At 50.5% G+C, this 16,974-nt stretch overlaps 1 protein-coding gene across 1 annotated transcript; it reads left to right on the top strand.

The window, feature by feature from the left end:
- The first annotated feature begins 4,064 nt into the window (after window positions 1–4,064).
- On the top strand, window positions 4,065–7,338 carry LOC131057903 (cytochrome b-like). Its single transcript, XM_059216331.1, has one exon. It carries the CDS (start codon window positions 5,405–5,407, stop codon window positions 6,611–6,613), a length of 1,209 nt encoding a protein of 402 aa, XP_059072314.1. The 5' UTR covers window positions 4,065–5,404; the 3' UTR covers window positions 6,614–7,338.
- Window positions 7,339–16,974: the final 9,636 nt, after the last annotated feature.

The raw sequence follows: 16,974 nt of genomic DNA, 5'->3' as shown, positions 1-16,974 counted from the left end.
CCCGATTATAGTTGTGGAGCTCAACTCAACTCGAGGGAAGTCTCTCTCTAATTGAGTCCATCTGTGATGAATAGATTCATTTGCCTCCAAGAAGCCGCCATAGAATAGTAGGGGCCACCGACTTAGTTGGTCCATTCATCATCAGATGGGTCCGTAAGCCCGGGAGATATTGATTCGGAAGTGTATCCCGCTTCTCCATCCGTCCGTGCACCTCCCTGCGAATCAGTATCTGTGTCGCCCCTCCCCGAATCAGTATCCGTATGCAATATAGAAGGAAGGAGGGGCAGGGGTGGGAGGCCCGGCCGGGGATTGGATTCTCGCTCAAGCCTCCGAACATCCGAAGAAGAATCGAGATACTGGGACCCAATGGATGCTGGGATGGAGGTGCCTCAGGTGGTCATAGAGGCGTTTCGAGAGGGTTACGGGCCCGCCCTAAATAGCAGACATTGTTTGTGAGCCACGCGCGCGATTATTTGTTAAAATAGTGTAGCTTATCCCGCAAAGAAGTCCTAAGAGTCGATTGATCTCATTCAGTAATGGTGCATCGAGTGTATCCAGAAATGCCTGTAGCTCCTCGGGTATGTGGGTCTGGTGGGTAACAAAAATGATGATAGGGATATTCCTTCGCCGTTTGAACGAGCCTTGAAATAGTAGGGGTTGTGGATTATATCCTCCCGCCAACGGCACTAAAATAGCGGCCCTCCCCCCCGCAATCTATAGCCTCCCGGAACAACTATAGTGGGGGGGTGGAACTAAGATCGGGGTGGGAGGGAGAACTAGAATTGTTCCCGGGCAACTATAGGATTCGTAACACATCACTGAACGGTCATAGGGGCATAGCAATAAGATGGTACTACTGAAACCCGAACGGAAGGGAAGGACGGCAGGGTCAGTCCCTGAGTGAAGCTCCCTCTCATGCTATCATCGATCCGAGTACAGAGAGGGACGAAACCTTTTGGAGTCCCTGATGGAAGACCATCAGCATATATATATAGATATCTATCTATTTAGATATTCGTACCACCAGCATATATTAATAGAATGCTCCGTAAACCACCCACCGCTTTTTTATTTCCTCTATTCTCGGAGCTATCTGTTTGGTTTTCCTCATGGCGATCAGATACACATAATGATAGCATCCGTTTGCATGGAAACATCAATCTCGCACGCATACTTGGTATGGGAAAGTATGCTTATATGGGCACAGATGCGAATCGATTAGCTGAGCTTTGTTCCCAGTTAAACCACTCCCGGTTGAGGATGAAAGTAGTAGTAATGACGGCGATTGGTCTTAAATCTTTATTGATAACCCCACCTCGGGTTGTGTATGGGAGGATTGGTCCGCACCATCACCTCGCTGGGTTCGAATGGTTAGATCCCGCCCAAGAGACTGGTTGGGATGTGCACTTCATTGATTGGTTCGGATGCAGAGTATGCCCCAGGTTAGTCTGCCCCAGAAAGTATGCACCTCATTTGTCTCTATTGGTTGGTGAAAATCCACCGTCTGTCTCGATTGGTAGAGATGGGAGCCGCCTCGGATGGGATGGGACTAGCCGCTGTGGATAGATGGAAGAAGTCTGTCTCGATTGGTAGAGATGGGAGCCGCCTCGGATGGGATGGGACTAGCCGCTGTGGATAGATAGAATGCTTGGTGAGCACCGGTACTCCATGAGCTAGGGCTGTAGAGATGGGCTGCTTGGTATGCACCCGCGCCGGTTGGACCTGCTGATAAAGAGAATGAGTGGTAAGCACCGGTAGCCCACTATAGATAGGGCATAGGTAGCATAGGAACCACACCTCACCAGGTCGGGATTGGTCGAGATTGAATAGATTGGTGTTCACCGGTAGCTCAGACTGGAGGGCGTTAATTCGAGCTAATAATTTTGTCCAATTTGCTCCTATCAATATTTTTCTTTGCGTTAGGACAGGAAACAAAGAATATTATGGATGGATTGTTCGGAAGGCAGGGAGACTAGATTAGACAGATGGAAGCGTTAGGAAATTAGTTGAACAAGGATGGAAGCAATATATATATATTTGTTTGGGCGAACCTATAGTCAAGTTTCCCACCCACCCGGGGCATCAGCCTGCTATTTTGACGCTAGTATAAGCTAGAATAAGTGGGAGGGCCCTACAATTCTATGGTAGGCATGAGGAGAGTTGGTGGAAGATATAGTTGGTGGGAGGGAATAGAAGGGGTTAGGGATGCTGATTGGTGGGAAGCAAAATAGAGTGGAAGAAACAATGCTTTCGAACTTTAGTTGCATGTTACGTATAGAATCTAGAGGGAGGGCCCCTACTATTCTATGGCCCGGATGGAAAGCAATTCTTTCTGGTTGGTGCTGCCCCTCGCCCCATATAATGTCGAGGGCTATGGGATCGATAATCAGCACCGAGAAAGATCTAGAAGTTCTGCTCATCGATCTCCCTCTCTTTATTATTCTAGGGCTAGACTATCTTCTAGATTCTATACGTAACATGCCCCCCCAATAATATAAAACAACAACTATAATGGGGGGGCCCTACTATTCTAAAGGGTCATCGAGATAGAGATAGAGACAGCGGAAGCGGAGCAAGCGGCACGGGGCGGAGGCAGTGGATTGAGTTGATCCATTAGTACAGGAAGTTCCAGGTCGATAGCCGGCTCCATATCCTCCAGATACGGATTCAGTTCCATTCGCATTTGATCTAGAACCAGCTAACGTCGAAATAATGGCTTGCTTGCCCTACTCTTTCTATAAGGAACCAGCGATCGAAGATTCTCGAGCATCCTCCTTGCCAGCAGCTTGCCCAACATCCCTTCCATTTATAGAGCCCCCCGTAGCGGAGACAGGGGCAGACACGGGTGACCGAGCTAGGAGATAATAGCAGATGAATATACAAATCCATTGCTGACGAGGCCGATTTTCCCTGACCTCCGTTTGGGCTTATGGTGCCACGAGACCTCTCGAGTTTAGTTAGGGGACTGGGGAACGAGCTCTATCTAGATATGTTATTCGTGGTTCCGAGTCAATGGGATCAATTGGTTATGAGTAAGCTGCTACTAGTGGCTAAGCGACTCGATCCCGAACCATCACTACCACTGGTGAATCTGAAGAGCGAGGGGACACTAGGACCCCAACTATAGCCGGGCGGGGGGGAACTCTAGGGTGCCCGGTGCCCCGGCTCCTATTGGGAATTCTTTATCCCAGTCAACCGTTTCTAGCTCCGCAACCGGTCGGGAAGGGTCTCGATCCCGATCATATACTGGCACCTGAACCGATTCCCCATAGAATTTTAGGGCAAGGTAAACCTTAAAGGGTGCCTCTGCTATAGCTACTCCTCATGCAGGTGGCTCCTTTCTGAACTGGTGTGGCATATTCACAGGTTCCGGGTCGACTGATCCAAGTCCGCTATATAGAGTAGGGCTGGTGCTGCTTCAGCTGCTGAATCAACTGGCCCTTAGAATAGTAGGGCAATCGGGTCAACTGTCTCTGCTAATGGAAGGAACACGTGCTTTCGGATGTGCATCACCTATGGGCGGGTAGGAACAACATGGGATGTTGTAAGCACTTGTGGGAAGACGATAGGATTGTAGGAGCAGCGAGGAATGTAGTAACATTGAATGGAACACGAATGGAATAACCCAATGGTCGACCGCCCTCCCCCCACGGCACCGAGGATCGCGCCCCATCGAAGGATCGAACACCGTTGCCCCATAGGAAGGATAGGTGGGGAGCGGTCATCTACTCTGTCCCACTCTATAGACGAGTCATGGGTCATCTCTCTTATATACGCTGCGTGATGGATGAATCGCCGCATGCACTAACCCTGCAAAAAGGAGTGGTCCTCCCCTACTATCTATAGGGCGGCCCCTACTATAGATAGCTGGGGGATAAGATATGCCGGTGAAGGCTGGAGATTACACACGGGATTGTTCGAGCAAGAAGGATCATGCGCCATCGAACTATAGTTGCATGATGGGGGTCACCGATGATGGTTGGTCATCTACTCCCCGGTCATCTCATACGTTATATGATGGGGATCATGACGGGGATCGCCGCCCACTCCGCTCGATAGACCGGGTCGCCCGGGGGCGCTCGGCCTTGACCGTCAATGCAGTGTACCGTTCACTATCTATAGTCCTGCATCACTAGAGGACTATACTATGGCATCACTTCACACTACTATACTCTCCCCTACTATGGATAGGGGCCCCCCCCCAATCAATAATTTGGATAGGCTCCCAGCGGGGGTCGGACGAGTACCGTCAGGTCCTCTCCCTCCAAGCTATTCTATTAGGAGAGGGGCGTTTCTCGATATAGGTAGGGGGCCTCGATGAACCGGGTGATTCTCACCCTTTCTCATTGAGAAAGAGAGGTGAGCCTCCCCTCCCTTTCTACCCGCATCTATAGTGGGGGGTTCCAATCGGAGTAGACATCTATGGGATGGATTAGTACTAGCAACAGCGGCATAAAAGCAATCAACGGAAAACAAGACTGACCCCGTAGGGGCCTAGCCGGAAGAACCAATCTAAGCCTGCAGGGTGGGAATGATGTTCTCTCCAAGCATCGGGTGTGAGGCCTACCCACTGTTCATCTGGAGCATGCGATAAAAGTTATGGCTGGTCTATTTTATCCATCTCCTAGTTTCACTAGCAGGCTTATTAATTAACAGAGGTTTCCCCGCAGTGCCCGATTCTAGATCAAGAGCGTCGAAACAATGCTAATAATGAGAGGGGAAAGCACCCAACTTCTATCATACGGGGCTGTGCGGGTGGTCGGGACATGCTTCCTTATTAGCGAGTTGGGGCTGGATGCTCCTACTGAATCGAAACAGTTCACTACGCCCTACTATTTGAGAGGGCTCTACGGGGGGCCTACTAGAACTAGTGCCGGGGTGGGGCCTTTCTATAGTTGATAGTAGGGCCCCCGGGACATGGAATGGGTCTAGCTCACGATAAAGCTGCTTCTCAGAGGTCCATAGAATTGTAGGGCGGCTAGAATTCTTTTCAACTTCAATTGATTCTATACGTAACATGCCTGGCCACTCATGTGACGTATATAGACTGCATCGTTATACTAGAGTCTAGTTTGGCCTAGACTATCTCCCGGGCCCTATAGATAGTAGACCGTGTCGTATCTCCGAAAACAAGGATTCCCCACATCTACCTACACAACGATCTGCATGGGGATAGACACACAAGCCCGATCGGGGGAGTCTAGGTGCACCGATTATTCCCCACATCTACCTACACAAGCCCGATCTGCATGGGGAAGTCGATGCCGATTAGCTTTTTAAGGATAGGCAAATCTTTTTTGGTGCCATAGTAGATTAATAAACCTGCTAGCCCTTGAGAATAGTAGGGCGGGATTGGCACCCGGAAATTTCCATTGAGGGGGAGTCGAATTGAGGGGACAGAGACATGACACAACGATTTTCCATTCTCAAACAACCCATATTCTCCACACTGAACCAGCATTTGATAGATTATCCGACCCCGAGCAATCCGAGTCATTGGCGGGGGTTTGGTTCGTTAGCTGGTATTTGTCCAGCCATTCAGATAGTGACCGGCGTTTTTCCAGCTATGCATTACACACCACATGTGGATCTAGCTTTCAACAGCGTAGAACATATCATGAGAGATGTTGAAGGGGGCTGGTTGCTTCGTTATATGCATGCTAATGGGGCAAGTATGTTTCTCATCGTGGTTTACCCCCATATTTTTCGCGGTTTGTATTATGCGAGTTATGACAGTCCTAGGGAATTTGTTTGGTGCCTCGGAGTTGTCATCTCCCTGTTAATGATTGTGACTGCTTCTATAGGACATGCACTACCTCGGGGTCAAATGAGCTTTCGGGGAGCTACGGTAATTACAAGCTCAGCTAGCGCCATACCCGTAGTGGGAGATACGATCGTGACTTGGCCGTGGGGTGGTTTCCCCGTGGACAATGCCACCTTAAATCGTTTCTTTAGTCCTCATCATCCACTCCCTTTTATTCCAGTAGGCGCCAGTCCTCTTCATCTGGCCGCATTGCATCAATATGGATCGAATAATCCATTGGGTGTGCATTCAAAGATGGATAAAATCGCTTCTTATCCCTATTTTTACGCGAAGGATCTAGTAGGTCGGGTAGCTTCCGCTATCTTCTTTTCCATTTGGATTTCTTGTGCTCCTAATGTATTGGGGCATCCCGACAATTATATACCCGCTAATCCGATGGCCACCCCGCCTCATATTGTGCCGGAATGGTATTTCCCACCAATCTATGCCATTCCTCGCAGTATACCCGACAAATTAGGAGGTGTAGCCGCAATAGCACTCGTTTTTCCACCGCTTTTGGCTCTCCCTTTTCTGAAAAGTTCGTATGTTCGTAGCTCAAGTTCTCGTCCGATCTACCAGAAACTCTTTCGGTTTTTCCTGGCGGATTGCTTACTATCAGGTCGGATCGGATGTGAACCCGTGGAGGCACCATATGTGACTATTGGACAAATTCCTTCAGTAGCTTTCTTCTTGTTCTTTGCCCTAACGCCCATTCTGGGACGAGTTGGAAAGAGAATGACCGATTATTACACCAATCACTTACAATTCGAGGGCATCGACCGAACTATCTCCTCCGATGCCATAGAATAGTAGGGGCCCACCCTCGATTCTAGCCCTTATTATAGCAGGCGTCATTAATGAACGGCTCGCCCAACTTCTATTGCCCCCCACCCACCCCGGGTGGGAGGAGGCTATGGTACTGCAGTCAAGCCCTCGACATTATATGGACCCACTTTTCTCGACATCTCGACCAACCGGTCGAGCCCGAGGGCGCTCTCCCAATGCAGACCCACCCCACCCCCCTACTAGAGTTAATTAGAAGAGGGGGAGGCGGGGTTTTAAGGCGGTCGAGAGCCCGTGGGGGGGGCGGTGAGCGATAATTGAATTTGGCGAACCGCCCCGGACTACCCGGGAGAGGACCGCCCCACTAGACTATTGAACCCCCCCGACTACAGTTTAGTTCAGTGTAGTCTAGCCCGGGCCCTTACTCTAGCAGGTTCCAGTAAAGAATTGACTGGTAGACTCTAGTTGGCTTTTAGTTGAGTTGAGTCTAGAAAGGTGGTCTAGTGCCGGGTAGCCCTACCCCCCACCCTCATAGCTTCCCCCATGCTTTCCGTTGGTAAAAACTGACCACCCGAATCCCTATATCTCCGGTTGTATCTTGACAGTAGTCTCTTTACCGCAGATCTTGACTAACTATTCGTACGCTTCATTCTGGAGATATATATATCTATCTATCTCTATCTATCTATCTATATATATATATAGATAGATATATATAGATATATATAAGAGATATAGAGATAGAGGAAATGGAACTACAGCAATGATGCCCCAACTGGATCAATTCACTTATTTCGCACAATTCTTCCGGTGTTGCCTGATCTTCTTCGTTTGTTGTGCTGGAATAAGATATGTGCCAGGTGTGATAGTGGTGCGGCTCTATCTAATCTGTAGGAGGCTATCGGACCCGATATCTGAGGTTCTTCCACCTTGGTTTCGGGTCCTATTTCCATTGATCAGCCGTTTTCTCTCCATGCTCTGTTCTTTTCTTGGCATGGAGGGGGGAATTGATCCGTGGGAAGTCCCTATCCCCAATTCTTGTTGGATGCTGCCCTCTGGCGGGGAGTTAGATCTGAACGAACCCCCGGTCGATGTCGGGCGAGGGTTCGACCTCAATGAAACGCCGGCTGATGTCGGGCGAGGGTTCGACCTCAATGAAACGCCGGCTGATGTCGGGGGAGCCTCATCGTCATCCGGAGCGATAGTAGAACAGGCGACAAGGCCGCTGGGGGATGACAGCTCCTCTTTAGTAGAGCAATCGGAGAGTGCAGCGGTGGCGGATCTCGCTCGCTTCAACCACTCCGAGAATTTCCCTGAGCGTTTTTGGTGGGGTCGCGTCAACTCTTCTTTCCGCCTTGGGAGAGAGAATATGGACACTCTTTTCCACGAAATGGCGTGGCGCATCAGTTCAGAAGGCGGTTCGGACCGCGCCGAATCCTATGTGCTATTCGCGGATGGCTGGGCTTGCCATAGTAAACACTTCGTTTCTCGGGCGACGACTGAGGAACTAACCCGCCTACAACAAGTGATTTTCGAGCATTGTATTGGGGCCCGGAGGGGGAAGGCCCGAAGGCACCATTTTCAATTATTTCGCACTCTGATTACCAGACGCCTACTCTCCATTGACTAGCTCTTGGTTCATTTTAGAACTACTATAACTCCCTCCGCCCCATCTGCTGTTGTGTTGCCAACGAATCCTCCCAATGTTTCTATGTTACGGCAATTTCGTGAATGCTATTCCGATCTGAGTGGTCTGATCCCGTGTCCCGTGCTGTACTATTATGATGTCAATGTCCATTGAATCAATGTTACCAGCCGTCAATTCGAAGTGGATGAGTGCCAATGAATGATAAGCGTGGAGAGCTGGAAGGTAGCCCGGACGGGTGATCTTCCGCTGTTGTGGGGTTCAACGCAACTGGCGTTGGTCGAATAACGTGGTGTACGAAGTATTCGGGTCGCGTCGACCCAACAGCTATCTAGCGTTTCACTCGAGCTTAGCAGCAGTTACCATCCTACAGTTCATCGGAGTGCCATGAATGATATCCGTGCCCCGGGATGCCTTCATCGGAGGTAGGGCGATAGTGTCCTCGATTCTATACTACACATGCCCACCCCCCCTACAATTCTATGGGCGATTCTAGCAACTATCGAGTGCCCCCTACTATTTGAAGGGAAGGGCCCCCTATCAATTCTATGGGGCTAGAATCTTGTCATTAATGTACTTAGCTAGCCCTTACCCTTTCAATAGGCCGGGGGTAGGGGGGGCATGTTACGTAGATAATCGATAAAATGGTCCTACTATCGCCCTCCGATGCCATAGAATAGTAGGGGCCCACCCTGCATGGGACCCTACCCTACCTATAGAGTACTAGTAATCATTTCATTTGGGTAATCATTTGGTCGCGGGGCCTAGACGGATAACGAATAGCGAGTAACGAATGAATAATAGGTACCCCCAAATGCAGAGTGAGGCAGAGTTCGTGAGCCGTGTAATAGGCGACCATCTCGCGCGGTTCGGAGGGCACTTGAGCCGCAGCGTGTTGACCCCCTATCCAATTCCCGGGCCAATCCCCCTTCCGTACCACCCAAAAATGAGATTCTCGCCGAATCCGAGTTTGCTGCTCCAACCATTACCGAACTAATACCCATTCTGTTTAGTACTTTAGGTGCTTTCGTGGCGTATCATGTCAATCTCGTAGCGGATCGATTCCAACGAGCCTTTCAAACTAGTACTTCCGGTAATCGACTCTATTGCTCTTTAAATAAACGCTGGTTCCCCGATCAAGTCTTTAATGACTTCATAGTCAGATCGTTCCCGCGTTTCGGATACGAAGTCTCATTCGAAGCCTCAGACAAAGGTGCTATTGAGATATTGGGCCCTTATGGCATTTCGTACACATTCCGGCAATTGGCCAAGCAAATGAGTCAACTTCAAAGTGGATTCGTCGTGCGAGGAGTGCGTTACAACCCGTGGCCGCCTGCCCCCTATTGAGCCCTACCCTTTATCGAGGTAGGGCTTGGCGGGGGGGTGGCTCCTCCGTTGTGGGTAAACGGTAAACCCGACTCTACGAACCTTCGGCCGGCGGTAGTGGGGGCGTTAAGACCGGAGCTTTCTAGTAGTGCCAGCATGCAAGCAGGAATGCAAGTGAATGAATCCCCCTCTTTCCACGAGGCTGGATAGACCCTCACCGCCTTTATCTTCCTCCGTAACTATAGTCCCACCCAACCCCCCCCTTTTTTGATAGAGTTTTCTAAGGCTATCAGGCTAATTAATAAGTGGGGGGCATGGCCCAGGGGTGGGTGGGAGAACTTGAGCCCCCCACCCTGCTGCCCCACACACGGGCTATTCCACCCACCCTGCATAGTTAATTCGAGCCCCCTACTATTCTAAAGGGCCCCCGGTTATGCCCCCGGGCGGGGGCTGGGGCGCATTCCCTCGACATTCTATGGACCCAGCCCCCTACAATAACAACTATGATGGGGGGGGGGGTAGGGGGGTGGGGGGGTAGGGCTTGATTGAAGCCCGCCTCTTATAGTTGCTAGAATCGAGGTTGGGTGGGGCTCGATAGTTGGCGGGTGGTTAAGCTCGTCAGGTGAGTGTTTTCCTTAAAGAGCGGCTATCTAGCGGGAGTCGCTGCGGTAGTATGCCAGTCCCTATGGACGAGGGGACAGTCATCGCGGGCGCAGGCAGCCCTCTACCATCCCATTGCATTCTATTCCCTATTCCATGCCGGTGAAGAAGCCCCGGGTGATGCCCAACTATAGATACAGGGCCCTATCCTCTGTAGTGGGGGGTGGGGCCGGTTGGATTACAAGACCGCCAATAATCGAGTCCCACCCTCCAACTAGAATTGTTACTCCCCCCCCATCATAGTTGTTATTGGGCGGGCCCCTACGATAATATACCTCCCGGGGGGCGGCTGGGGCTAGCAGGTTAATCCATAGAATAGTAGGGGACTGGTAGATTAATGCGTTCATTAATAAACTTGCACTCGATAGTTGCCCTACTATTCTAAGGGGGCCCCTACTATTCTATGGGCTCCCCTACAATAACAACTATAATGGGGGGCGGGGGGGGAGGGCCCCGCCCAATTCGGCTGGGGCTGATTAATGGCAGCCCCTACTATTCTCTGGCGGCATCGGAGGACAATAAAGAAGGCCCTGCCGGTGTGCTAGGGCATCGTCATCATTCCATTCTATATCTCGCTTGGATCTTTCTTTTCGTCAATCCATAGTCCAGGGAGCGTAATTGCCAGAGCACGGGGGATATAATGGATAGTAATGATTTCGGCAGGAGCAGCCGGACTGCTATAGCAAGCAGCCTTTCCGAGCGAGCCTCTGGGATCTCCTGTAAACCTCCCCATGATGTGGCAGAGGGGGGATATTGGGGGAAGCAGTGAGTGGAGATTCCCCTGCGGAGAGCCGGATGAGGGGGGACCTTCACGTCCGGTCCGGAGGGCGGGGATATCCCGACCCTACTATCACTATGCCTTTGCAATGCCACTCGGTTTAACTCTCCCTGCGACTTTTTTCCGTATGTGGGATCTTCTATCCCCTTGGGTAGATAATCGATCGTCTTTCATTTCGATAGTGAGTAGTTTCTCCCCATAGGAACCGGGTAGAGTCTATAAAGCGGGCCAACCCCCGGCTGCCCCTATTCTGAAGTAGTTTGGTTCGTGCTCCTTCCTCTCCCTGATCTTCTCCGGTTCTTTCGAAGAGACTAAGGGTCATAACTAAACTATAGTTCGCTTGACCCATTGACTGGTCAGGCCGACGAAACCTGACAAAAGCAACTGAGAAGTGATTGCCATGAACACCCGCCATCATGCATGTGGAACGAAGAATGGCGACAGCGACCGTTGAATCAAATGCTCTTTTTAGAATTTTGAGAAAGCTATTCTAGCAGGCTTATCCATAGAATTGTAGGGACCCAACCTTCTATAGTTGGGTTTTCCTGCAGAATCCATCCCCGGGCGGATATAAGGGCCCGTTTCCTCTGACTCAATCAATGGAACTACCAACGCCTATGTGCCGTGATGCGGAGGCAACGGAATCGGCAAATCGAGTTTCTGATGGCACTTTCCGAAGCCCTATAGATAGTAGGGGGTGGGCTTGGAAGTGGCCCTGCCACATAGCTTGATCCGAATGGACTGGGATTTGCCACTCTGGATTAGCAGCAAGAATGGCATTGGCCCCCTACAAGTCTATGGGGGAACGTTGGCTAGGAATTCTGCTGCGCATTTGGGTTCGCCCCAAGGGCTCTGAAACGCCATTTTATTAGAACAAGGCCCAACTATGACCCAGACGGAGTAGTTTTCTTGATAGGAACACGCCCGTTCGCATGGCTTCTCCTTCCAGCATCAGCCGGATTAAGAGGACAAGTTCTGCAACCCGCCGGATTATGAGTGGGTCAGAAGAGTTAGAAACGAAGGGCCAGACCCTTCGCCGTGCCATCCCAGACTTCGGGCCTTCCATCAAAGGGACTACCTGCAGGATGAAGAGGAGGTGTGTGTCTCCTGTATCGGAGCAGGAGTCTTTCTTGTGCTTTTACTCGCTAACTCAGCTTTAACGTAAACTATTCTCTCATTTCGGTCACTAGGGATAGCCTAAAGAGAAGACATAACTCCAAAGATCATTGACGAATGCCGGGCGGGCTTTAACTGTAGAAAATGTCGAGGATGCTCGACCAACGGTTTTTTTTCCATCGAAGAGCTATTTGTCTGATTACAGCTATTCAATAAATTCTCCTCCTGAGATTCGCCGCCTTAGGCTGTTTATTCTCCGACAATGTCGATTCTCCGAATAAAAGATCATCACACCTATATATCACTGCATACAATACACCATAGTGGTGGAAAAAACAAAACCAACACCCACCCTCTGTTCTATGCTTTTCTGGGTGGGTGCACCCTCTATATACACGGTACCAAGGTACCACACCTACCTGCACGGAACTGCCGCCTACTGCACGGTAATCACTCTACTGCACGGTAGACTACCTGTTCTATTCTTTTATGGGTGGGTCTCTCTTATATCTACTCCAATCCGCACTACTCCAATATCTAGATATATGCTCCGGTTCCCCTCTCTTTCTTTCTATATGCTATTTCCCTTCCTTGATCGAAGTATTTACCTGCTCCTTCGCCCTACTATTCTAAAGGGCCCTCTTCTTCTATTCTATTAGGAGGCAGAGCCCTATACACACTTGGCGACCCTTCAAGATCAGAAAGAAGGGGAGGATTTCTTCTTAAATGCCCTTTCTCGCCGCCCGGACCTTAAGTCATGACCCTGACCTGATTTGGAAAGACCTTTGCCCTCCCTCCCGAACTAATTGGAGATAACTAGAATTCCCTAGCCTATAGAATAGTAGGGCTACCGACTACCTGGCTTCTATATCCTCCTGCCATAGAATAGTAGGGGCCCACCCTTTCCTAGCCCATAGAATAGTAGGGGCGAATAGTAGGGCCCTTTAGAATAGTAGGGGCCCCTCCCACCCGCCACCCACCAACTAGAATTGGAGGAGGACCCCCGCCCGTTGGCAAAACAGCCCGAGAGGGTGAAGGCCCCGCCTACTATTATAAAGGTAAAGGGGGCATGTTACGTCTATAATCTGAACCGAGTGGGCATGTTAGGTCTAGAATCTGCCATAGATAGATAGATAGTAGTTCTTCCTCAATTCCCGCCCCCTACTATTCTATGGCCCCGAAGTGGGAGGAAGCAGAAAGCTTTCAAGTTCGTTCAACCGCGTAACATGCCCACTAGAAAAGGTAGGGGGGGAGGAAGGATAGGTGGGGGAACTTAATCCGGGAAGGCGAGCCCACCCCGATTCAAAGGTGTCAGACATTACTGTGCCCTACTATTCTATGGGGGCCTTGATCAATTCCCTAGAAGATTCAATCGAAATCAAGGTTTTCGGTGTCAGACATGACTGTGCCCTACTATTCTATGGGGGCCTTGATCAATTCCCTTAAGGCGAAGATTCAATCTTCATCGGAATATTAATGGGGGGGGTGTCAGACATGACTGTGCCCTACTATTCTATGGGGGCCTTGATCAATTCCCTTCCCGGGGTGGGATGAGGATGATCATTATCGCTCGGGGGGTTCTCCGCGGCCGCCATCAGGCGGTGATAGAGTCGTTCTCGTAACTCTGTTGGCGAATCACTACCATAGAGGTTCCGCCATCGGGTAAGTTCGAGGGCCCGGCTCGTCCTGAGGCAGGGCGGTCGGTTCGCCGTTTCCTGTTGGCTCCGACCTAATGGTCCCCTCCCGATCTGAAAGCAGCGCCTCCTCCCGAGCTTGAAGCAGCTCTATGCGCCGGTCAAGATGTCCAACCATCAGGCGTACTTGGCGCTGGATCTCCTCGTATTGTGCCAGCTGCTCCGGCACATCTAGCCGGATCTGCTTAGTCTTGATTAAGAACTCTAGCCTACTAAGAGCTTCCATCGCAACGATCCGTTTCTGCTTCTCTTCTTCCGAGCTTTCAAATAGGGGCGGGGTTTCCGGGTTAGTGGCGACCTCCGATGGCTCCACAATGCCATTTACTGTTTTTTGCACATTAGTGGGCTCGGGGCCAGTCTGCTCCGGTTCGACGGGCGGTTCTCCTTCGTTAGATGACCCCCCGAAATACTCCCATAAAGAAATAAAAGATCCTACAGCTACAAGAAGTTGTGTGACCCGCTTGTGCCAGCAATTGATCTAGAAAAGAGCTTCTTAGCTTGGCAAGGATGGATGGGGAACTATCACCCGAAGGTGGTGACGTCGGGGGGCGGGGGCTCCCATCGCCGCTGGAGCTGGGTGATAGGGTGCCCTCTCCGCCCGCACCATCGCCATCCTGACTGGCCCACAAAGTATCCAGCGACAACCCCAATGGCCATGCCGATTAATAGAATGAAACCACAAATGACGAGTAACCAGATAATTGCCTCTTTTCTCGATCTAACTATTTCTGCCTCCTGCCTCGGTAGCTTGTTCTTGCCCCATTTTAACAGTTTCTTTCTGATCAATAACTCCCCCTCAATAATGCTGCGGGTGCCCCCTACGTACGGCACCACGAAAGCAGCTAATTTAGGTTTACGCTGCGGCTATCGCCGATGACGCATCATTCCGATACAGTAGGCATTGAACCGACTGAACCTACAATATCGAGATACCTCTCTCAATTTGAGGTAGGCCTACTATTCTGGCACTAGAACGCAAAGATTCTATCTATACTACACATGCCTTAGATGGGATTGACGATCGCCCCTGTGCATGCATTCATGCATAGGGGGGGTGAAGATTCTATACGTAACATGCCCCCGATGAATTCTAGTTATAGTTCTCCCACCCACCCCGTAGAAGGTTGGGGCAATCTAAAATAGTTCTAGAATCGCCCATAGAATTGTAGGGGGCCTTAGAATAGTAGGGGCCACCCTGGCTTCATCAGAATAATGGCAGTGTGCATTCATGGGGCCCGCGAGGGTAGTGGTGGGTGGATATAGAGTTCCGGTGGGATCAAAATATTGTATATGTATTACCAACTGGGGCAGCTACCATAGAATAGTAGGGGCCCACCGGTTGTTCTTGATTTCTGAAAGAACATATTACGGATCAAACTCGGGCCAGCCATTTTGAGTATGATAAGAATAGAATAGTAGGGCCGAGACAGTAGGCATTGAACCGACTGAACCATACCCCCCACCCACCAACGCCGAATTGTAGCCCCGGCCCCATGGCTTTGAATAGTAGGCCATAGAATTGAGTACCCTTTTTTCTACCCTGGCCCCAACTATAGTAATTGTCCTCCCACCCACCCCGGTTGGGGCCTCCAACAAAACTACTCTAGTTGTGCTCGATTCTATACGTCCTATCAAATTGTAGGGGGCCCGGCTGTTGTTATTGTAGGGCTAGCGAGCTGATGCCATTAACTGTTGTTATTGTAGGGCTATTCGGGGTAGCCGTCAATTAATGTACGCCAACTCTCAATAATTGAGGTTGCCTATTCGCCAGGGTTGGGTGGGAGGGAACTCTAGTTGGGTGCCTCGAATTGTGTAGGATTGGAGTAACTATATAGAGGGGGGGTGGGGGGAATTAGAGTTTCCCGTTTAGTGGGCTAATGAACAGGCAGGCAGGCATGAATACAAGAGTCATAAGGCCTACCCTTCCCTATCGCGTCCAGGCAGGCTATTCTTCTGCTGGCCAGAGGATGGGTCCTCCATTACATCGATCGCACGGTTCACTCCCAATATCTCTTTCATTAGCGGGGGAGGTGGCAGCATCGGCTGGAGCAGCGATTTCAGTAGCGGGTGTTCTTCATGGCCATAGAAGAGAGTAGAGCATCACCGAGGGAGGGATCCTTTCATCAACTCCCGTGCCGGGATCAGGTAGGGTGAATGCTGGGGATAGAGGTGCAATAATCTAAATAAGGGGCGGATGCCAGTGGTGCTGCATCGATAAGGGATGCATGGACAGGTCGACTATCCATTTCGGAATCGGGTGGCATCTATAGTTATTAATCAGTAATTAATTCGGCCCTACTATTTGATATGGAGAAACCTGCTAGAGTAAGCTAGAATACGCTAGAATAAGGTGGGAGGGAATCATAGGGGCGAGTCGATCGTCTCAAACCGATCCTGGCACATTCATGACCGGCTGGGATTACTCACCATCCGCCCACATATCGGATTCCAGAAAAGGAGGGGATGGACCGGCCCCTACGGGGATCCCGATTCGGTAATAGGTCATGGATTAGTGGACCAACCAACGGGTTATCCGACCATGGAGGCTGGAGCAGCAGGGGAATCAGCGGAGGGGGGGACGTGGGGACGTATCAACCACTGAACGGTACCGGGGTGGGTGGGAGGCCCTGGGAATTCTAGCGTGAGGGTAGATTCATTTTTGGGAGGCCCCTACTATTCTAAGGGTTCCGAGGGCTAACAATGGGTCGTCGGTTGAGTTGAGATAAATGGATGGCAAACAGCTCTCTTGGCGTCACATGAATCATCTTACCAACATGAATAAGTGGGCTTGCTCGACAAGTTAAGTGTAGGAGCAAGTGTGGGAAGATTATGAACGTAACGTGATATCAACATCGTACGGTCATGATTCTCGTAACATGATATAGTAATGCTGGCGGGCTCAACGATACGAGTACGATGCTGGGTGGCCAATGCAGACCTGAAGGCGCATAGATGACAATGACCGTGGACGAGACCTGTGGACGACATGATCGGAACAATGACCTTCCCGCCCCGTAGGGCCGGGGCAGGAGAAGGGAAAGAAGGTAGGTGGTCGAGCCCATCAATGTCGAATGAGACTCTAGCCGGAATGGTTGAGTGGTCACATTTATGCGGTTACGATTAGTTGTTACCGGATGGATTCACGCGGTTATGACGAGCTGTCATGTTC

Source organism: Cryptomeria japonica, unplaced genomic scaffold, assembly GCF_030272615.1.
Source record: "Cryptomeria japonica unplaced genomic scaffold, Sugi_1.0 HiC_scaffold_1741, whole genome shotgun sequence".
NCBI lineage: Eukaryota > Viridiplantae > Streptophyta > Pinopsida > Cupressales > Cupressaceae > Cryptomeria > Cryptomeria japonica.
This window is presented reverse-complemented; position numbering and strand designations above follow the sequence as displayed.